This window comes from Stegodyphus dumicola, chromosome 5 (genome assembly GCF_044657685.1).
Source record: "Stegodyphus dumicola isolate Sdum_Otavi_A_Nest chromosome 5, ASM4465768v1".
Lineage (NCBI taxonomy): Eukaryota > Metazoa > Arthropoda > Arachnida > Araneae > Eresidae > Stegodyphus > Stegodyphus dumicola.
The window spans coordinates 64984962-65010212 of NC_140772.1; the positions used below are offsets into that span (position 1 = coordinate 64984962).

Below are 25251 nucleotides of genomic sequence, written 5' to 3' on the forward strand. Positions count from 1 at the left end.
GCTAAAATGTTTATTAAATGCGGGACAGATATTGTATAATAATTTGAATATAAAACAACTTGAAAGGCCTTTTGGATCGCTGTGTTTTTAAATGCCTCCATGCTACCTAGGTGCTATGCATTTACAAACATTCAAGTCGTCTTCGAAATACGAACACTGGCGCAAAGCTATGCCATCAGCTTTCCTACCACCATGCCATTTAAAACATATTTGTAATTTGAAGTTAGTATTGTTTCAAATGGCCGAAATATTGCAACCCATTGTGTTCGTCTAGATTGGTTAATACCCATCAGCCATTTAGTATCATCACGAAACATGTTGCCTTAGTTGCACCATAGGAATGACAGATGTTTTCTCTCAATATTAGGACAGATGGGGAAGTTCAGCTTTAATTTTGAAGGATAAAATCACTAGGAAATGAGTACAAGGTCTCTCATCCCTTTTCTTCTACCACGAAGCCTCTCGAAAGAACTTCGATTCGACAATATTTTACGCGCCCCTATGTCGCAAAGACCTTTACAGACATTCAAACTTATTTGGAATTTCGCATGTGGGCGTCACCTCTTCTTTTAATATTTTTTTTGCAACGTTATAATAATGAATTTTTAATCAAATGGATATGACATAAATTACTAAAATGTTTTCTCATGAAGGATGAAAAATTAGATCTTAATTACTATCACAATTACAATAAAGATTTCCTAACATAATTTAAAAACATTAATTATATTTTAACATTTCTATCTCAAATATTTATAAGTGTGCAAAGGTGGAAGAAAATAAAATGAATAAATGTTGATTTAAACTAAAAAGACGTGAATGTATTAAAACCGTAAACTTGGAATAGCAAAGAAATTATTCAGCTTGGATTGCTGAATATAGAACAAGCAATACTGATTAAGAAAATTTTGAAGTAACCTTATTTCATCAGATTTTCTTTACCCTTCTATAACCCTATATTTTCTTTTCTTCAGAAACGTCCTCCAGACTGCATCACTGTCCCTTAAAATGTTTTAAGAAGTTTTATTTCTACATCAAATTTTTTTAAATGTATAGTCAACAAGAGACAAATGAGCATATCAAAAAAAAGTTCTTTCGAAATAAAAACACCTGTAAAAATCTGTTAATTTGTTCCTTACATTTACTGTACAACTAAGGATACTATCGTAGATCTATATATACCTAAATATGAATTAATTTGAAGAAAGTGACATTCTGAAACTTATTGACATCATTGTTTAAATAAAAGAAAAAATTTTTTACTGTACGTAAGTGTTACATTAAATTTTTCCTAGTAGTACATAATTTAAAGACCCCCAAATGAAACTATTTAGCATGAAATATAATTTTAAGATTTCTAAATAATAGTTAAACCAACGGAAAGTACCTTTGTATTCATTTACATTTTCGCTAGTTTAATAGTAAAGAAATCTTACTACCAGAATCCTACTGTCTTTGATAGGTCTTTTAAATAATCCTATTCAACAGAGTTAAATGTGACATGTATTAAATACCAGTTGTAGTACTGATGTTTTGCTTTGTTTGGCGGCTAACAAACATCTAAGAAATCTGTAATTTAAGTCTATCACAAATATTCTGTTTTTGAACTTAAACTAACTATATGAAACTCTTAGATTTTACTTTAATTTAACGCGTTTGTCTTGGATGATCTATTGGTTAGCGAAGGTTGGTTGCTAGTAGAATTGTGTGTGTGTGTGTGTGTGATTATGGCAAAGCCTCGAGGGCTATCTGCCTAAGAGGAGGGATGCCTTCGTGGAGCACTTTCTAAGGGAAACTGGCTCGTATACACGTTACATATGGGAAAAACCACGAAAACGCCCATGCAGCCAGCCCGTTCGCGGGATTCGAACCTCGGACCGAACTACAAGTGTTCAGCGACTTTACCGCTCGGCCGCTGGTGGGCTGGTTGCTAGTAGAAAATACAGGTTGCGGCTTCAGTTGCCCCATAAGACGTGATTGCTTATCTATGGCTTTTCCTCCTTTTCGCGGGTGTTATACCATTCCACATCCTGTAGTGCATCTTTGGCAATGTTCGTGGTGATGAGAGAGTTAAATGAATGGAGAATTCAGCCGTTCTTCAACAAATACTCTGCCGTTTGGGAAAAGAAAACATTTCTATCGTCATTCATAATATTTCAAATTAATTTATATATTTGAATTTCAACTTATATATATTGGAAAAAGGAAAGATTAATTTAGAATTCTTATTGCCAAACCATTTTGGAGACACTAGAAAATTATTGTATGTACTTATTTATATTAGTTTGTTATAATATTGGTTTCTTAACTTTTGTTAAGGAGGAAAACAGTAGATGGTAAAAGAAAAACAACAGGATAAATATTTTGAAGGAAAGTTAATTTACGCAATGTGGGTTAAAGAAAGCGAGAGACTAAAAATGTTGCGAATGTTCAATCCAAATAAATGTACACAAAGAGGGAAATCAGTTACAACATGAATAGCTCAATAACTACAAAGCTAAGAATAACGCAGCCTAAATTAATTGCATTTCATAGTGTGAAAGATAATTTAGTTCTATCTTGTAATAAATAATATGCATGACAAGTAAATATTTTCTCCTAAGACGCAGACTTGCATAAATCATTTAATTCTCTGAAGTATTCTTTTCATAAACGGTCTCATTTCATTAGAGTAAATAAGATTAGCCGTTCCTAAATAAATAAAGTCATTTCCCTATGAAGTCATTAGAATAAACACAAAAGGAATAAAATTTTTTCCTAATTTTCATTTCCTTGTACGAAGTAAGGAAGTAATGTAATCCCGAAAAATTTCGGGTATCATATTTCAAAGGAAATACCCATTTTGATTTTTCCCGAATCCATTTGGACGAAGTTTTGCTTTACATTTTTGCGTGTATGGACAAAATAAAAGAGTTGTTTTCAAAACGGATTGTAAAATCTATTTAAAAGGGGCTCAGAAAGGACTTTTTTCGGGACATCAGAAAGAATTAGCCGTAAGACGTTGAAATTTCGTATATGGTACTGTTGTAACATTTAGTTCTTTTTTCTTGCAATCGGCATCAGTTCCAAACGTATATAGATATACAGCCAATCCCATATTTTAGGAGGCTTAAAAGTACATACCCTGACTTTATTTCGCAGTTGGTCGTAATCTCAAATTTTCAGTTACAGAACTGCATTTCAGTTACAGTTACAGTTACGTGAACAGTATGTCATTTAAAACATACAGAACTGTTTTAAATGACGAAGATATTCATGTTTTGGCAATGTCAAATTTATAAAAAAGTAACTTCTGGCAAATAGCGAAATCAAATTACGTACATAATAACAGTTTATATATGTGGTTAATCTAACAATATTTAGTAACAGTTTATTCCTGTACATATTCAACACTGTTTACTATCAGTTTATTATTACAACAAAAAATGTGTATAATTTAATTTGCCGTACAGTCCACATCAGATTTTTGTTTTTTGCAAAATTTTGAATAGTACGGAAACATTATTTATAACATGCCATGTATATGGATTAAGAATAGTCATGCATTATGTAATCTAGAATGTATTCCTCAGGAAATCAGTAAGTTAGTTTTGCTAAGCTTGACAAAAGTGTTTATCTTGTGATAATCTGTTTCTTATTTGTTTTCGATTGTTGTTACTCTAAGCAGTACCGCAATGAAATAATGATTTGTTTTGATTAGTTGAGCAAGTTGTAGAGACATTAGGATTTTTTGGAAGCAGGCAAGATGAAAAATTAGCAACCTCCTTCGCCGGGAATCGAACCACGGACCTCTGGTATACCCGCCCAGCGAAGAAATAGAAAATTTCTAAATACACTTCTAGAGTTTACATGACGTTAAATAAAGCATTAAAGGTGTCCATAAGCTCTAATAAAACAATAATAAAACGAAGCAAAAGTAAATGCCGTGTGCTAAAAAAATTTATATACATAATTTATTTCTATATAACTCTTAAAAATTCAAAACTATGTCATTGAACATAATAATTTATAAAAACGCAAATATAAATTTTTAAACTCAGGATAATTTTTTCATGTCATAGAGAGGATAATACTATAATAAAATTATGAAAATATGGAAAGTAGTTTATTAATAAGCAGTAAATGCCTCAATCGAATAGTTTCTCATAAATGAATACAGAAACAGCTTTGCTGAAATTTTGTAAATAATACTGCATCAACGACGATACACATTTCATCCTTTCAACATACTAATTAAGGTACAAACACCACTACGCCTGTAATTTCTGCTACTTTTTTGACGAATTTTGTTGGATTTTCTGTAACTTCCCGAATTTCAGCTTTTGTTTTCAGAGAATGTTTCAGTAAATCGACAATTTAAGCACCTAAACCAGTCGGCCAGCTGTTCCGTCCATGGGAAAAAGAAGAAAGTAAACCGACAAAATTTAGATTTTTCATATTAATTTTTGTTATATTTTAAGTTACGCAAACTAGCTTTCCATTGCTATCCATTATCGGCAAAGAGTTTCAATCTTAAAATGCGCCACTTGCTGAAGAAAATCTCTGTACGTGCAAAATGCATAATTCGGCACTATCCGAGCACAAACACAAGAACACAATGCACTTATTATATACATAGATATATATGAGATGTGCTTATGCGCGCATCCAGTTGCAACTCAAATACAATGTTAACCTAAGTGTCGGCTTTGATTATATTAGCATGATTTGACTGTTTTAAACACTGTTATGTTTAAAATACTTATTCCGTTGCATACTGCCATTTCTGTTACTGCTGCATAGTTAGAAGATTTTTTTTAATTCTATGCTATATATTTATTTTTGTTTTTTATATTTTACATCATCCTTTATTTGTTTTTTATATTTTACATCATCCTTTATTTGTTTTTTATATTTTACATCATCCTTTATTTGTTTTTTATATTTTACATCATCCTTTATTTGTTTTTTATACTTTACATCATCCTCATCCTTTGATCTGGAAAGTGTTCGTGCGAATCTTCGACGGCAATAAAATTTATTTTAAAAAGTTTATTATAGACCACTAAAATTTCGTTGCATTTCTTGACATATCCCGCAAACAACTCACAAATTTTGCCCTTCTTTTTCCGATAAAATTTCTGGCCTAATTATTTTAAATGAAAGAGTAATTCACGGAAAATTTCATTTTTTTTAAACAGTTAAATTTTCTAGGTGAAAAATGTTGATGGCAAAGTAAAAAAGAGTAAAGACTAAAAATTCGCTTAATAATCTTAATTTAAATTATTGTAATTTTTTAAAACTTTTTCCTATCATTATGTTCATTAATCAATATGTTAAACTTGGAGTTTAGGAGTCTCAAATTTACAAAGTTATACATTTGTTTTATACATTTGTTTATTAAAATTAATGATAATTTTTATGAACCTTATACTATTACCTTAAATAATTATTGGACGCGAAAAAACCAGAGAAAAATACTGCTTATTATCTAAAGCTAAAATTATTATCCTAAAGCAGCGTTAACCCAGAATGACTATTAGTCTCAAAACTGGATTTTGCGTTCAATCACTATAAAAGTCTGAATCACTTTTCAAATTGTTGCCAGCAATTAAATATTTATTAGAAACTAAATACCAAGGAATTAAATAAAGAAGAATTTGCATGAATGTATGCATGTTTTTTGCATTGTGATAAAGCAGCGGTACCTAGAACCATGAAATATTTCATAACTTAGTCCTCCACCCGAATATGAGCACTTGGAAACCCGAATTCTGAATTTCGAATTTGCTTTATTGTGTATTTTATATTTTGTAAACTCATAACGAAAATTTTGATAAAGAAACTCAATGATTTCAAAGCCAGCAATGGCACGCAAAAAACACTTTTATCTCCAGCGCGCGAGACTGACTATCGGAATTTCTAAAGATAGCCTGTTTTTAAATATTTTTAACTCAAAGGAACATTTGGGCTAATGCTGTCGAAACGTGTATGTGTATATAAATGAAATAACGCCCCTTTTGGCCTAATATAAAATCTGAAAACTTTCAGATTTTTTGTTATTATTCTCTTTATTATGGACTCAAGTTCTCTATTTGTTTTCATTGTTTCTTTTCAAATGCTGAAACGTTGGGTATAGTAAAACGGATTTCATTGGAATTGGTTAAATGGTTAAATTTCTTAAAACTTCGGTTAGGAATTTCAGAATAAAAAATCTGATGTGTACACCACATGACTTCCTTGTACGGAATATTAAATTATACGCATTTTTTCTTGAATTTCATTTAAATTGATTGGATTGAATTAAATCTACTTCATCGACAGCGCATAAACCACAATAGAATAAATGCACTCTTTAAAATTCATTATATTTTTTTACTATAACGACACTCTGAATGCACAAAATTTATATCATTTGAAGAATTATCGTTGCCACATGTTCTATTCAAATACTCTAATAAAGCTAAAACGATGTATGAAAGAAATTAAGCAAACAAAACAGAAAAGAAACAGTTTTTCACAGACGATTTAGTATTTCTCATTCAATTAATTCAACTCTCACTTCGCGAGAAGGGAAAAATACATAAAAACTCAAAATATCTGCATTAAAAATTACGAAGTAAATCTTAAACACTTACTTCCTCGAAAAATTCCAGAAAGGATTAAGCATGATTTAATTCGCAATAATAAATGAAAACGTTATCTTTGTTGTTGCGAAGCTTAGTCTCTCTAAAAAAGTAAAAAGTAAAAAGAGGCAAAAATGTGCTACTATAATAGAAGCTGACAATAAACTTGAGAGTAGCGAGAAACCTTAGCAAAAAAGCTGGTTTTTGTCTCAAAAATGATTGCATTAACGTCATCCTGTACAAGCAAAACGTATTGGTTATTTTTCAGTATTATATCATAGACTACGAAATTTTGCAACGTGTTTGTGTATGAATGATAAAACGATTTAGGGAATGGATGCTTCCATCTTGAGTTAGACTAAAAGAAATAAAGCCTATGGAATTAACAAAATGAGATCTCTTTGGAAATCGGTTGAAATGTAGTCAAAAAGAAAAAAAATCAGTGATGTTTTTGGACCCTAACAAATAAAGCTCAGTGCGACTTTTATTTTGAAACTCTATTCACATTTATGAACATTTTACAAATCTTTACAAATTCTTAATGCTGAAAATCTACTATAATTACATATCAGTAATGAAATGGTAATTAAGAATTCTGATTAGACTTTGAATGCCTTCTCTAGAATAATGATTAGTTAAAATTTCAATAGCTTCTCTGAGATATTCTGTATTTATTACATCATTTAAACAGAAAATATTAAACCATTTCAGAATACATTCTTTCATATTTGTTCACATTTGGTTGGCTTCAAAAAGTATTAGAAAATGCCAAGCATGCGAGTTACAATTACAAAGCGCATTCAAATAAAGAGGAACAAGTTTACTATTTTGCTCACAGTAATAATGTTCCATTTCCATCTAATTAATTTAGAGTATTCTTATTGATAGTTGCAAGGTTTACAACAAACTTAGAAATCGCGATTAAAAAAGGTATCATGGTTTTTATTTCGCTAACCTTGTTACATGGTGTCAAACTACTTAATATTATTCGGGTATTATTATCTCTTGAAGTGTAACGTAACTGAAAGGTTTCAGGCTTCAGAATATCATGACTTATGTTAAATCTATCTCTAAAAGGAAGAATATAAAAACGGAATGAGATAGTCATAACAAATTAAACAGAAAAAAAAATAACTTCCCCCCCCCCTAAAAAACGTTGTAAATGCTAAATTTAAATTCTTCGCACGTAAAAAGCAACATATAATTTAGCTGAATACTAACATCAACTACCTTAATTCTGACAATTTGTCGGAAAGAAGGTGAAATTTAAAACTCTTTTGAACGGCAACTACCTAGAGAATAATAAGAACACTGGAAGAGGTTAGACTGATATAACAAAGCATTAACTAAATATGAATTGCATGTTTAAATCTTTTAATTTTTTCCAGTTATGTTTAAAAGTAACTTAAAAATTCGGTGAAAATATATCTGATATTGGATGCAAGGACATGTCATTAAACATATTTACAGAACGGTATTTAAATATTGTTATCTTACAAGAAAAAAAAAAAAAAAAAAAAAAAAAAAAAAACGAATTGCGGGGAATAAAACCATGAAACGTAAACTATAATGAGCAATTATGCAGGAAATAACATGAGAGACGGCAGTGACGAAATGGTTTGCTTAAATATAAATAAAAGGAAATTCAACTATTTTATTTCGTTCATCAATTATTTTCAAATAAACTCCAAACCTTGGGAAAACGTATGATATAAAATAGGTGTTCTTACTAGAATCATAAGCATACCTTTCAAATAGCAAGCATTTAATGTGTTTAGAATTTGCTATTTTAGAAGTTAGAAAAAACTTGAAGCCTATAAAACTAATTTTGAGAAGAAATCAAATGAAGTATAAATATTACTCATTTCAAAATTATACAGAAAATAATAAAATAATCTAAGAAACTAGATAAATAAGACAAAGAATAAATTGAAATAAACTTTAAACTTAGATTTTACGCCTTGTTTCGTTTTGAAGGAAAAAGGGTAACTTTGGAGAAAATGTACAACTTCCAAAATGAAAGCCACACTGTGTCGTTAAATAACAATTATGCATTTAATTCAAGGTAAAAAACATTAGAATAGTTTTTAGCAATAACAGGGGAAGAAAAGAGGTGTGTATATTTATTACCATTGTACAAATCAATACAGCACACTTTTATGAAGCGATAAATTCCTGTAGAGCCATATGTAATAAATAACTTAACGTGAAATATAATGTTATGGTATGAAATATATTATTAACGCAAGAAAAGGAATAAGATTCCAAGAAAAGGAATTAAAATTGATGTTCTGACACGAGCTCGAATAACACAATATGATTATGTTTTTTGTCGACAGCATGATATAAAGCTTTAAAGATTTATGAAATATGTAAAGCTTCCTGCCTAACTGAGCATTATTTCTCTCCAGATTTTAGGCGCTACATTTGGAGTTTCTTATAAAATAACTACATTCAAAATGTGGCTTTTATTCTTTGCCACTGATACCATTTTTTTGGCACTTCATTTGATAATCTAGCATAAATGAGATTTTAAGAAACCATTATCATTCTTTGAGTTTCTCTTCTTTCGCTAATATTTTTTACGTCTCTTTTTTTTTATAAAACATTCTCCCTTTCTGGGCAAAAATATGATTTAGAGAAAATCTGTGTTTGAAATCATGAATAAAATTTTGTCATGTTCATATAATCAAAGATGAAAACATTATGCAGCTTTTAGAAGAACTCTCCCTAGTTTCTAAAATAAAATAAAATTGGATCTTTCCTCGGTTGTTGTATCAGATAACAGATTTTTTCGAAATTTACATATGTTTCTTGTGCTAGATTTCTCTTTATTGCTTTAAACGCTATCGTTCCTTTTTTACTTCTTTGTACGAAGCAAAGGAAGTAATGGAATCTCGAAAAGTTTCGAGTATCACATTTCAAAAGAAATATCCATTTTGACCGTTCCGAATCCAGTTGGACATTTTGTTTTTCGTGACGTCAGTATATACAGACTAAGGTCAGATATTCTAAGGGACTCTCGTTTCCAAAACAGATTGCAAAATGAATTTAAAATGGATTCAAAAGGGATTTACGTATGTACGTACGTATGTATCTATGTATTTAGTATAACTCAAAACCAACTAGACGTAGAACGTTGAAATTTTGTGTATAGGTGTTCTATAACATCTAGTTGTGCTGCTCCTCTTTTCATTGCAATCGATAAAATCACAAACGTATATATATGTACACCACCACTTGGCCCGCATTAAAACTCCTTCCTTGGCCTTTATTTTCGTGTCCGTTGGTCGTAGTCATGCACAAGCATTTACAGAAATGTTCTAGATGACGAAAATATTCACGTTTTGGTAATGCCAAATTTAAAAAAAAAATAAGTTTCGACAAATAACGAAGTATATTTTTAATAACAGTTTATATTTGTAGTTTGTCTAACCATACATATCTAATATTATCTAACATCAGCCTATTGTTGTTCTAAAAATAATATTTAATATGCCGTAAAACAAGTCTTGTGGTGTTTACAATAGTTTCTGCTCTTCATTTCCTAGGAATGATTGAGAATAAGAAATTAATAATTAAATATATATATATACATTTAAAATATAAAATAGCTATCTTTCAAATAATAAGTTAATCATAGCCCTTTAACTCCCGTCTTCATTCTAAAAATAATAATAACACTTCTGGAATGCGTCTTTTCTAGATTAATCTCTGCCACGAAGCTTGCGTAACGCTGATGACGTAGTAACTGGGAATCAAAACTTTGAGAACCTAAACCAAAACCTTTCTATACGATGTTTCATTTTGAAGTTTTTAACGTAATTTAAACAAAAGTAATTATTTACATTTTTAAAAAATTCAAGGCTCACTTCCCCCAAATTTGTTTATAAACTAAGTATTAATTCAAATAATAAAGTTATTTACATACCTAAATATTATTTATAAAATTCGATAACCTAAGATTCAAACGAACACATGGGTTAAACACTCAATCATCATTCATCCGTTCATGTTATTTCAATCTAAATTCCTAGCATTAATTTACATTCACCTACATATGACTAACAAAAATGAAAAGTAAACAAGATTCATAAACTTAACATCATAATAACATTTCATACTGTTTTGAATAAGAAATTCCGACAGTTACAAGAACAAAACGGGTGAGAATCATGTCCGATGCACCTCTTAAATTCAAATTGAAAGGCAGAAAACCGAAAACAAGTTAAATATAAAATTGCTACTTCTTTCCTTTTGGATAAACATTTCAATTCTGAAATCTTAACTTGGAAGATTCCCACTGATTTCATTATGTTTTCGTTCTAAGCAAACATTCCATTTTAAGCTGTCATGAAATTTATTTCTTTATCACAAAATATTAAGTTTATTTTAAAATAGACTATAGAAGACTATAGAAGCAAACTTCTTTTAAGAATTTGTATGCTGTCAAGAAATTAAAACGTGAAGGAAGAGTTAACATTAAAACTTTTTTTATATATAAATAGGGTATGTATTTATATTTAATTTACATTATCCACTATATTAATTGAGCTTTCTACAAAAAATAATCGCAATCTTACGTCCTTGACTACCTGGCTCTAAGAAATGACGTCAGAATAGTTAACGGGTGGTATGCCTTTATAAAGAGCTTTCTGAACACAGGCTAGTAGTTACGTTACACGTAACGACAACAACCAAAATCCCACACAATCCAACCTTCAAGTGGCAGGGTAAATTTACTTACAGTTCTGTCTGAGTGACTAAATCGCAAATTATGTTTTACTATATATGTATGATTATGTTATGTCTAAATACAATTATAGATGTCTGGATATTATACTCATATTTTACATTTGGAAGTAATCTGAATTTAAATCTCTCTCCTGTTTTATTGAGGTTTTTCAGGTTTTAAAATATTATTTTACAGATATGCATAGTTTAAAATATCAAATGTTATGATCTTAACTTCGCCCAAACTATGATAACCACTTTCTTTGCAATCATAAGTATGTGTTGACTCCTGTTTTTCATCATACGATGTAATACGAAAAAAAAAAAAGCCTGTGACTCTACAATTTCCGCTTAGTACTCGTCTGCGATCTTTGATGAATTCTTTCCTTTTATCACTTCTTGGCTCACTGGATTTCGACGCAGATAGTGGTAGCACTTCCGAACATTTTGCGTCACTAGAAATCGAACTTTATGCATCATCGAGCAGAAAAAACGTCGACTTTTTTCTCGATCACCAATGCACTTCGCTTGCAAGATGAACGAATAAACCGAGCTTCGCCCCTTCACCTCGGAGCTTTAAGAATTCGATTGCATATATTCGAAAGAAAATCTTTCGTTTTTTTTTTTTCTTTATACCCGAAACGGTGTATTATGCAGTCATAACTTTTCAAACACGAGGCAAAAGAAAAAAAAAAGTAAATGAAAGCGCCTGTTACGTATGTTTTATAATTTTTTCCCCTTAAAAGAAAATATGTAAAAAAAAATAGTTGGAAAATATGAATTTGTGCAGAGAAATATCTTTTTCTATCGACTTCACTGAGAATATTTCTTTTAATTTTAACAAATAACTTTAAAACGTAAGCACACTCACTTTGTTAGATTCATTGGATTTATTCCTGTATAGTGCTTTGGAGCAGAATATAACTGAGAGGGAGATATCATTTGCACCCACTAATTTCTGTTAAAAACTATAGACTTTTCATTCATTCTTAAGGCTTCGAATAACTGCACTTTTATTATTTGGAATGTAAAAGTATTCACCGAAGCAATGAAACTTAAGTTATCAACAATAAGCGGTAAGTCACTTAAAGTCCGTTACCTGAGGCTTAGTTACGCGAACGTATTAAATCTATACTGAAATGTTGAAGATACAGAATGCAGAGAAACCTAAGGTGATTATCGCTCAAAATGACTACCATTTCATCCAGCATAAATAAACACCGGCAAGCCGCACTGTATTCTATGATTTTACAGCTCTTATTTTAAAACTGAATAAATACTAATTATAAAAGAACTGATTAAATACTAATTATAAAAGAACTGAATAAATACTAATTACAAAAGAACTGAATAAATACTAATTATAAAAGAACTGAATAAATACTAATTATAATTTAAAACTGAATAAATACTAATTATTAATACACTCTTATTCTGTTATAAAGTTTCTTGATGTACTGAAATTTCATCTAGTAAATGGGTGCTTAGGACTACGTGTAAAATGGTTTCGATGTTTGAATCAAGCACCGGGAGAAAAGTACTTATTCTTTAAGCATCAAAATCTCTTTTTAAAAAAAGTTTAAAAAGATGATGGGGTAAGTAATTGAGAAAATGTGTTCCATTAAATTATCCAGGATCAAAGGTTTAGTTTTAATGAAACATTTAGGAGCCAAATTTTGAAAGTTGTTAAGTTTAACTGTTTTAGCTTTTAGTCAATGTTAAATTCTATGTAGATGTTAAATGACTTATCGCTAAGTGTAAAGTATAACAGAAAATTGAGAAGGATGTAAAAGACAACTCATTTAAAACTAAATAAAATAATCAGAAGGCACGCCTGGTACTTACAAATGCGCCAACATTTATGGCGAGAAACGTAAAGCAGTACGTCAAACGTAGAGCTAAATTTAAATAAAATAATTGGCCAAAGGATACACAGAGCAATTTAACGCAAAGTTGGCTCAGAAATTCACCGGCGTTGATTTCAACTATCAGCAATTACAACGTAAGGCCGCAGGAATTCTTATCTTAATTAGCAACCCTAGTAACGTGGCCTCGGGCAGAATATGCTGTTTCTTAACAATCTCAAAACCTCACTTAAATACACGCGAACTAATTTCCATTCCAGCTGGAAAATGGAAAGAGAGAAATGGCAGTACAAACGTAAATTCAAGCAAAAACATAAAATAACTGGTTAATAAAAATTATTTCAAACATAAATTAATTGGTTGTTCAAATTAAAAGAACTTCTTAAAGTATTAAAAAATAAAAAAAAATGAAACTATGGTGAAATCTTTTTAAAAACATACATATAGTATATTTTGCATCCAAAACTGGCATTTTTTCACTATGAAACGTTTCAGTTGCAGTAAAATATGGAAGGCTTTTTAAAGCTTGATTCCAGACCTAGATTATACGTTGTAACAATAAAGGATTATATTAAATACTGAAAATCTCTACTTTAGTAGTGCTCCTTACATTATATTCTGTTTAAAATAGTTATTTAAATCTAGGTTTTGAAAAGAAAGATGAATTTAGTTAATTTTTGGAATTTTTTAATTCTATAAAAATTAATAGTTCTGTAAATTAAATAATTTAACTAATATGTATTTATCTAAATAAGTATTTGATAAGCAAATGAGGGCTGTTATCGTTAAAAAGTCTTTCCTTTTAAGTGAAGATTGGTGTGAAATCTTTTGGATACTTCATTTGTAAAAAAGACCTTGGATTTAGTTTTACTTTAAAGCAAAGGACATGCACATGCAAACTGATCGTTCCGCTAGTAAGCGATCCTGCAAAGAAACTGCAACGTTCATGTACTTAACAAGTAATATACTCCGTGCTAAGAGCTTTTGGATACTTCATTTGTAAAAGACCTTGGATTTAGTTTTACTTTAAAGCAAAGGACATGCACATGCAAACTGATCGTTTCGCTAGTAAGCGATCCTGCAAAGAAATTGCAACGTTCAAGTATTTAAAAAATTAATATGCTCCGTGCTAAGAGCTTTGGGCCCACCAGCGGCCGAGCGGTTAAGTCGCTGAACACTGGTAGTTCGGTTCGAGGTTTGAATCCCGCGAACGGGCTGGCTGCATGGGCGTTTTCGTGGTTTTCCCCATGTGTAACGTGTATACGAGCCAGTTGCCCTTAGAAAGTCCTCCACGAAGGCATCCCTCCTCTTAGGCAGATAGCCCTCGTGTGCTTTGCCATAATTAAATACACACACATACACGCTAAGAGCTTTGGAATACTTCATTTGAAAAACACCTTGGATTTGTTTTTATCTTTAAAGCAAAGGTGTACATGCAAACTGATCGTTCCGCTAGTAAGCGATCCTGCAAAGAATATGCAACGTTCATGTAGTTAACAATTAATATGCTCCGTGCTAAGAGGTTTTGGATACTTCATTTGTAAAAGACCTGGGATTTGTTTTTATCCTTAAAGCAAAGGACATGTACATGCAAACTGATCGTTCCGCTAGTAAACGATCCTGTAAAGAAATTGCAACGTTCATGTACTTAATTAATATACTCCGTGCTAAGAGCTTTTGGATACTTCATTTGTAAAAGACCTTGGATTTGTTTTTATCTTTAAAGCAAAGGACATGTACATGCAAACTGAGCGTTCCGCTAGCAAGCGATCCTGCAAAGAAATTGCAACGTTCATGTACTTAACAATTAATTCACTCCGTGTTAAGAGCTACTCATAACTCATATTAAGTTGTTAATCAGCTGCAAATGATAAAACTTCGAAAATTTTCAAAAGGCACAGATTAAAAGCATATATAGTTTTAAATAAACTTCATGTATGTATAAGTATGAGTAATTAGTACTTATTTATGTATGAGTAATTAATTAAATATCATGAAATAATTCATTAATTCTACCCTAAATGAGAGGTTCTAAATGTCCAGGCCTATAGCTATTGGATTAGTAAATGATTCTTAACTTATGATTCTCCACTTTTTGGCCAAGAAATAAACGACTAGAGAAAATTTTCCGAGATTCCAAGCTTGATATTTCAAAATCTTAAGACTGTTTTTAAATGTTTGGCATTTAATTAGATACTCGGGATTCGCAGATAAGATTTATCAATGTGTGAGCGCTAGGACTGCAGAACATTGGTAGTTCGACCCGGCGCAACACTTGATGCATTAATTCGCTGCAAAGGAATTTTTGTGGTTTCTATATGTGATGTTTTAATACACATTTCTCACAGAAAGGCTTTCGGAAAGACATTTTTTCTTTAGACAGACAGCCATCTCACGCTTTGCCGTATAGCAAGCAAACTAAATCCTAAGTCAGTGACTGTGTAACGAATTAGTCGCAATCTGCATTTTCATTAATAGTCAGAAAACATTTATTATCTAATATTGATAAAGTATATTTCAGAGAACACAAGTTAATTATCATTTATGGAAATTCTGATCGAATGTGTAAAAATCTCATAAAGAAAATCAAAATTAAAGGAAAAAATGTTTACAAATGTATTAAATTTGTAAATTATCTTTTTGAAACTGTTATTAGTTTATGTGTTCAAAAATGTTGGTGATCTTTGTGAAAGCTATGAGTTAAGACTCCTGTTGGTTATATTGCGCTCATTCTGGAGGTAACTCTTGCATCCTATTCGCTATTACTGAACAACGAATTTATAATTAAAAACCGAGTCCTGGATAATTCTGCATTTTAAGCAGCTTGATTAGAAAATTGCTTTTGGGTATCTAACAAAATTACCCGGAAGTACTTAGTAACATTTAGATTCTTGCTTATGTAGATTTTTTTTTTAAATCTTAATTCCTCAATTTCAATTTGAGATCCCGAAGGTAGAGAATTACGCCCTTAAGAAAAACGTTTTGAAAATTCGAATACTCTTTTATACATTTCAAATAAGGTTTTTCAATTGATGGAACAAGCACAGAGGTGCATAGTAAATGATCGCCAAACAAATGAGCATAAAAAAATTAAAAAGAAGAAATATTAATCCCAAACTGTATGTTCTATTCTTTACTTTTGTTGAAAATCAATGTTTTCTTTCAAGATCTGTTTACTGAAAGAAATTTAATACATTTTGAAATTGATTTCCTTTAAAGGCATTAAATGAAACATGTTCCAAGATTTTTACTTTTACATTCCTTGATTTTTCTGCTTTTTCTCGTATTTTATATGTAACATTCTGCAAGTTGTCAAAACATAGTTTTAGATGGTTTAAAAAATAAATTTATTTGAGGACTGTAAATTTGGGAATTCTGCGCCGAAGTGAATCAAACTGTGCATATATTTATATTTGCTTAAAAATGTAACATTTATCCAACGTTTTTAAGTTTAAAATACAAATATTTCGTATCGAATGTTTTTGACGTGTGAAAGAATTTTATTCCTTTTATTTATCATCTTTTTCTTCAGAGTCCCTTTTTCTTTAGAGTTCTGAGTCTAATGAGCGATGCCAGTCGGCATTGATAAATTTATAAGATTCTAGGTAGAATGTAGCTCAAAATTTATCTATACACTGGCTCATATAGAGCTAGATTGTATAAATTTGAAGCGAGATTTCGCGATTACCAGATTTATTACTGGTATGAAGAATTAATTCTCAAATATCAATTTAAAATTCAAATTGATATTTAATCTCTGCTTGCTTGTGGATACAAATTTTATAAGATTGATGTCAATTTTACTTAATTCTCCTAATCTTCTAGCTGGTCTGATGAACTTTCGTTCCAGCTTTAATTAACACTAACAGAATATTAATGAGTCAGAGAACAGAAATAAAAGTAACTAAGCATTTATTTTGCATTTAGTTAAAAATACAGAACTAAATTATCAATTACAATCTGATTTCCAGTTATCGAGTGAACAACAGATAACACGGAATACATTTAATTTCAATTCACACTTTTAAGTTATATCCTAATAGTTGGTTCAGTCAAACTCTCTAAGCGGCAAGGCCATATATATATACGGCCTAGAATATTTTTTGTGATATCTGTAAGAACGTACATATACGTGCGTATTAAAATATGTCAAAGAAATTAAGGCAATATATCAAAAGTTCACAAATCCAGGTATGAAATACCAGGAGATCTTTGACATTAAAATAAAAAAAATAATTTGTTCTCATAGTAGTTTTTGGGAAATTTGTGCTTTTTTAGTCCTTGATACTTTAAAGGAATGGAGGAGTTCACAAGTTAATAGAAATATCACTCACGTAGTATGCAAAGAAGAGTTTTTTTGCTTTCTGCTGGAATTGCCAATTCTCACTCTCGAGAAAATAAAACGCCTTTCATTCACGTACTTTTGTGGAGTGGATGAAATACTGGGAAACATTTAATACCTACTGCCAACTCGACAGAACCACTCAAAGCAAATTGAAAGATTGTAGATTGCTCCTCGGGTAAATAAACTCAATTAAAAGTCGAAAGCTGAGAATTCTAACACATTAGCCATAAAAAGTATTTTAGAAAAATTACCAGAATTAGATTTAACAAAATAGTTTACGAACATGCCATTTTTCTAGTGCTCACGCTCGTTGACAGAAACGTTTGCAGAAGCAAAGACAAGTGGGGATATGCAGCGAGAAAATAATACATTTTTGCGCATTCGCGCCCTGTTTAAACATCCTGTCAACTAAATTTGCATCTGCTCGAGAAGTTCTGAAAAAGCAAGGGAAGTAAACGAAAGAAGGAAAAACAATCGAATCAAAAAGTCGATTCGATTAGATAGAATCGAAGAATCAGCTAATAGCTGTACAAACTGACTAGAGTTTTAGAGAATATTTTAAGTAAAAATTATAGATACAGTTTGTGAAACCGGAATAATTCTAAAACGTTACTTCCAAAATACATTATGCAGAATGCTCATTGATTCCTCAATTAATGCATTATTCAGAGTGCTCGTTCATTGCGCATTCAAATCTGTTACCTGCTTTCTCATCATTTCCTCGATTTCATTGGAATGATGAGTTATTAATGTCATGCTATCATGGTCTCACTCGAATACTTTAGATTTCAAAATATTATTATTTCGAGCTTCATGGGAATTACGTGATATAAGTGAGTCAGAAATATGCAGTATATTTGTACAAAAATTCTTCATGCTAATTCAGTTAAAATTTCGATTGCAATCAGTTACGTTCGAAATCCAGAATTAAAGAATTAAAACTTAAAGTTAGTTGAAATATATTATAGTTTAGGTTAGGTTAACTAAATACGGTAAATTACACGTGGGTTATTTAAGGGGAGAGATGCCTTAATGCAGACAAAGATTCTTTGATGCAGGGCTATCTAAGGGAACTGTCTTTGTTTCATTTTACACAAGAGGAAGAACAACCATGAAGCCAGCCCATTGACTGGGATATTAATTTAAGTCAAAGTGCTAGTGCTCAGTGGTTTACCACCCGGCTACTGGCTGCCCTAAAATGTATTATAACTTAATTTCTCTCAGAAAAGCAAAAGTAAGTAAGTTAAAATACTGTTATGGTGTTTAAAATTTAGTTCGAAGGGTCACGGCACCAAAAAATGTTATGGTGTTTAAAAGTTTTACCTTCTAAATTTTCCTAAGTTACCAAAAGGTACCCTACTAATTGACCATAACACCATAATACTCTTACCACAGAAAAATACTAATAACAATAAGTTGAAAATTTTGCGTTGTTTTTATTCCAGATTAACCCTTAAAATTCATTTGAGTAAAGACTGGTAAAAATCATGAACACACAAAATAAATTTAACCATTGAATGATCTAGAAAACTTATTTATTTAACTATTAAAGCAAATGACTGATATATCCATTAGTTAAAAAAATTTAAATATATTCAACAGAAGTTGTACCATTTGTTTTCACACATCCAACATTTCTGAGTAATTACTTTTTGTATTTCTGTATAACATCCTTGTAGTTATTACTAAATTTAATATTGCAACAACAGGTAAAACATACCAAAAGAAAAATTATACTATAAATTTAAGAACAATAACCTCCCCGGGGAGCAAAATAATAATATACAAAAAAATTTAACAAGTTACACTATCCACTTCACACCTAATTGCTCAATACAAAAATAATATTTCATAATATTGCACTCAATACCATCATTTAAACACTATTAAAGCAAATTTTTAACCTCTCTCTCTATATTTTTTTTGATTAATTAAATATGGTTTTACCGGACAAAGATATGTAGTGACACCTTTACACTTATACAACAGGTTAGTACTGAGAGGAGCAAGAATGCTCTAATACAGGCACTATTACTAATAAACCTCACCAATCAGTAATACAAACAAAAATTCAATTAAATAATTCCTGAAGAACTTCTTTCTGAAAACTATTAAGTTAAGTTACCATAATTTTAATAAGGCTATAATTCTTATTAAATTTAACGCCTTTATTTAATCGATATACCAAGAAAAAAAAGTATGATTTCTATAGAGTTAGGATAAAATTATCACTTACATCAATTTAGATTCAACAAATTAAATTAAATCAAGCTCCTTTTTTTTTAACTGCAGAAATCTATAATACTTGACTAACCAAGCATAAACAAAAGGGAAAGGAGAACTTACATTGAAGCTCATGAGGACTGCTGCTGTGGAAAGGAGAAAAAAAAATGTTATGTTCGTCGAATGCATGCAGTCGTTGAATTTCTTGTGAATATTGCAGTTCCGGATGGGGAGAAAACGAGGATATTTATGAAGAACGAAGAGGATCAAATGGCCAATTCAGTTAATCAGTCCCGTATTGGAGAGACGAGGAGAGTAATGATGAACAAATTCTTCAGACAACTTCGGACATCCTCAGAGGGAAACGACGAGTCAACATCTAGGAGGTCTCAGGAACATTGGTGGTGAAACGGCCAAATCAGTTGATCAGTCCCTTATTGGAGAAAATTTTCAGCTCAGGAATCTGTCGGTGGAAAAGACGAGTCCGACTTCTAAGTGCATAGAAGCAGCGGGTGTTGGAGGAAGCCAGAAGCTAATGAAGCATTTCTATGGTAGAGAACTAGGTAGAGACATGTTTCTAGACGACAATTTTTCGGCATTATATTTCTTGAGAACTTAAACATAATTAACAATGAGGCAAGAAGAATTAGGTGGAGACAAGGATACCCGTAAACCAGGGCCCGCGCTCAAGGCGCACAGACACGAGGCCCGTAACATTATCGGTTAAGAAAATCATTTTCTCGGCAGAATCTGCTGCCGTTGCGCACAGCAAGAGAAAGGAATTCAAAAAAAAAAGCAGAAAACGTGTCAAAAAGTGTGCTCGTCCCCCAAAACAACCCGTTAAAAGGGAGGACGCTGGACTGCCAAGTTGGCACAACCCACTCTTCGCCAAAAGTTAAAATAGTTGCAACAACAGCATTCCCCCATGTTATCAAACTCGCCAAATCCACTACTTTGAAACCTCAACGGAAATTCTATGTCGCCAAACCCTCGCCAAATACACACCACCTGTGGAAGGGGGAAATTACGAATTTCAACAACCCTGCAAGGGGTCCCAACGAAAGAACGCTGAAACTCGCAAAAATAGACTTTTCAACCGGAAAGAGAGCATTTCATCCCCCCTTTAACTAAATCACAAGCAAACGAAGAAAAATCTACTAATTAAAGCTCATAACTGAAATGCAATTAAAGTTAGAAAAACGAAAGTTATGTCAAATTAAAGAGCTAATTTTTCTGCAACTAATGATATTAAATACTAAGAAATCAAATTAATTTTTGACATGAAAAACTGAGTTTATTACGTGAAAAAAATTCACCTATCCATTGTTTGCGTGTACAAGATTGAAGACGCAGTTCGCGTAAACTCGGAAAGCCAAAATATATTACACTAGAATTAATAAGCGAAAAAAGAATATAACCAAACTTGTGTAGCTCAAATTTTGAATAATTACAAATTAAAATTTTGATTTTTATGAATCACTTAATTAAATTAAATTCGCTACACAACATCCCTCCTGTGATAGTGAAAAAAATTTTTTGGCGAAGCCAAAAAAATTTTAGGACCCACAGACAATGGAAAAGGTTTACATAAGTTACTAAGTACGAAGAGAAAAAAAATCAGAGTACATAATGGTACCACATGTTAAGTGCCAAACTAATAATCAACTCAAAACTAGTTGTCACGGAGAGCAGTGATAAAAAAATTAGAATTCAATTACAAAGCACAAAGTTTAAATCAATTAAATTCAAAATCTAATTCCAACTCGAATAACCAATTAAACAGCAGCAGGAGTGAAGTGTCACAAAAAAAATCCATTTGCAAAACAAGTTAACATAAGTACAGAATCCAAAAAAAAAATCACAAGTGAGTGAAAATTACACCTTAACAAATCAGTCAACCAACAGTGACACAAAAAAAATCCTAAAAAATTACACACTGAATTGAACCAGAAGTTGAAACAAACGGAGAACACTCCCAGGAACGGAAAAGAGAAACTTGACCAACAAAAAAAATTAAGCCGAAAGAAACTAGCGCGCGTCTAGAAACAAAAGGAAAAAAAATATGTTATGTTCGTCGAATGCATGGAGTCGTTGAATTTCTTGTGAATATTGCAGTTCCGGATGGAGAGAAAACGAGGAGATTTATGAAGAACGAAGAGGATCAAATGGCCAATTTGGGAAATATATTACACTAGAACTCGGAAAGCCAAAATATATTACACTAGAATTAATAAGCCAAAAAAGAATATAACCAAACTTGTGTAGCTCAAATTTTGAATAATTACAAATTAAAATTTTGATTTTTATGAATCACTTAATTAAATTAAATTCGCTACACAACAATACCAAATAATGCTTAAATGCTAAAAAAAAATTAATCTTAGTTTCGAAATATTTATTTTCTACCGATATTGGTTTACGGTAAAGTACGAAGGGTAAAGATATACAGTAACTCTTCTTCAATAAGCAAAATTATTCTGTGATTCAGCAAAATGTTTTGATGTTATTCAGGACCTATTTGTTTCTTGAAAAAAAGGAACAGATTTTGAAATGACAGTTTTTGGATAAAATGAATTAAGTTTGTTTAAATGTTACTCGGACTGAAATTTCATATTGCTCTGTTATTTTTCCACATAAATGATTGTACTTATAATTAATATTTAGCCTACTTTTTCTGATATATTATATTTTTCTTTAATATCAATATAAGTTTATTGAATACCTATAGCTCATAAATACTATGCAGTTTCATACCCAATAACGCTTGCAACAAAAATATTGTTGCGTGCGTTCGGGCTCATAATAGATTCAACGCACATAACTCCAATGACAGGATGATAAAATTTATTTCATCAAAAGAAGCACTTCAGAGATCTGGAGCTTTCCCCAAAAATAGTGATAGAGTTGTACCACTATACCATCATGATGATGTACCACAATCATCTATACAATATCATAGAGTACAATCAGTAGTTGCATTTCAAACTACTATGAACGTTAAACACAAGGTAGTGCAAAGCGCCCCTAAAGAGAAAGCTCAGTACTCCGAAATCATGACGAGCTAACAGCAACAACAACAACTGAGAGCAGATGCTTTCTTCGGAATTTTATAGTTTTTAGCCGGCCGCCGAGGTATTTCTAGTGCTTTCTTCTTCTCGAAATCATTGGAAGGCAACATAAGATCGAATTACAGCTAACATTGTGATGAGTTACATTTATTCAATTGCAATACTTATTACGGTGATATGGGAACCGGACCAAAATTTCACCGAATGATCATTAAGCTTGGCGACTTTTGGCGAGTTTTTGCCAAATTTGGCGAAATCACCAAGATTCCCATTTACTTGGCTTTACTCCCAAAGTTAAATGGCCTTGTCCCTGCTTTTCACTTATCCGCCATAGCTTTTCTCTCTTGAATTTTCATGTCACATTATACAAAAGAAATACAGCAATTTCACATACAATTACATTAAAACACCCTATCTATGAACAAAATTCGTAACAATATGGTACATATAAAATAAAATTCTAAACTAATCTTTATGGGTTGCTTATTCTTGGAACGTGTCTTTGACTTGCACATTTAAAAACGTTATTTATAAGCGGCTCGAATCAGAAATCATGTAATAGGAACCTGATCGATAGTGTAATTGGATCGAGTTTTTACAATATAAATGTATTTGTTATTTTCTCTTATTATTACTCATTTCTACAGTGTTATTGTTAAATAAAACATTGAGAATTTTTTACCTTTCTAAAGAAATGCATATGCTTACAGGGCACTATTGTATTTCTCAAGCCTATTCATAAAAATCGGATTGAGATCAACCGACCGTTGCTGCTGGAAATCAAAATGGTAAGTAAAGGAAGTTTTGTCTTTAATTAAAGCTTGACTATTAAAATAAACAAAAAAGCATAAAAAATTTGAATGATTATGTAAAAATTTTAATTTAATTCTAATACAATACGGCACAAAATATAATTTGTTTAAATAAAGAGTAGATAAATTCTGTCTAATGCCAGTGAAATAATGGAAACAAATTTAGTTAAATTAGTTTGAATTGTGAAAATTATAAACCTGGACATAACTTACCTTTGCGTTGAAAACATTTAATTAAATAAATTTTACTTTGGTAAGCCGACTATTTTTTTCTGTTGCTAGTGCCGGACAAAAATAAAAGTATGTAACTTTTATGCTGTGAGAACTGGCTAATTGATCTAAACACGATTAATCAATAAATCATAACTTTAAATGTTATTAATTCATTCGAACATTCAACTTCATTAAATCAGTAATATAAAGATGAACTAATCTTCACTGGCGCCTTCAAAAATAAATTTATTTTCAATGTCAACTGGAATTCTAAAATTTATTCCATTTCCATATTCTAAAAATTAGTTATCTTTTTCACAGAAATGAATACTCAAATCACAAAACACCAGAAAATAAATGCCATGTATGAAGATCGATCAATCAAGTTGATGGAAATAATAATAATTAAGTAAATTCAGTTATAGTTAACTATTTCATCGTCACTCCTTAATAATCAAAATTTTTAGAAATTGTGTTGTGTTCCCAAATATTACATATAGTTCCATGTTTCTAGAACATACCTGTCAAACAAAAGGAGTGATCAATGATCAACATAGACAACTAGCTAAACAAAAAACAGACTCAAGAGTTAAAAATTAAACATATTTATTAATTTTTCGATTAAATAAACTTCAAGGCTTTGATAACTGGCCAGGTCACTACAACATTTTCCATCTCATTTAGTTACTGAAATTGCCCTGTTTCAAACATTTTTCCAATCCTATCAAATTTTTAACAGTTTGTATTAAGTTAAAATATACCTTACAAACCTTAACACTTACCTTAACACTTATTTTAAGTTTATACCACCTCCCTATCCTTCCTAGCTTCAGCTTACACCTCCCTACCAGAATGAGGTTTTAGAATTGCGTTAAATGCAAATGAGAAGTAGAATAGTATTAAAGTCAAGTTCCACTGACTTCGCCAGAGAAAGTTAAGGATTCCTGAATAGCGCATGTTTTTCCTTTGGGCTACTTCTCTATAAACTGTTATTACGCTCGGCTGTATTACGTGCCTTTTGATAGCTTCTCTGGTTTATTTAAATATTACGTGCCAAATAGTTTAGAATTGTGTCGCTTCTGCTAAATCTCTTTAGTTAGTTCTTCTTTCTTACATTTTGAGTTTAAGCCCAAGTGGAGGCTTTCTGTTCTCCCTGAAAAAGACTGTTAAATCCTTATTTTGAGCAAATAAAGGGAAATTAACCCTTCTTGATTTTACGTTTCTGTTCTTGGACTTAAGAGATTAGTCGCTTAGCAGTTCACTAGGTTCCTTGACATTACATTTAACAAGGTAAAAGTGAGGAACTCTACAAGTTAATTAAGATTAATACCATATTTCCTTAACCTTGTTTAAGAATCCTCGATTTTCGCATTTACAAAATTTAGA

General features: G+C 31.1%; 1 protein-coding gene across 1 annotated transcript in view; it reads left to right on the top strand.

The window, feature by feature from the left end:
* The window catches only part of LOC118186995 (atrial natriuretic peptide receptor 1-like), a 1070353-nt gene that overhangs the window by 711505 nt on the left and 333597 nt on the right, over positions 1-25251 (top strand). The window contains exon 10 of the mRNA XM_085816725.1: positions 23551-23628. Coding sequence (XP_085672851.1) covers positions 23551-23628 — 78 coding nt within the window. The remainder of the gene's footprint in view (positions 1-23550; positions 23629-25251) is intronic.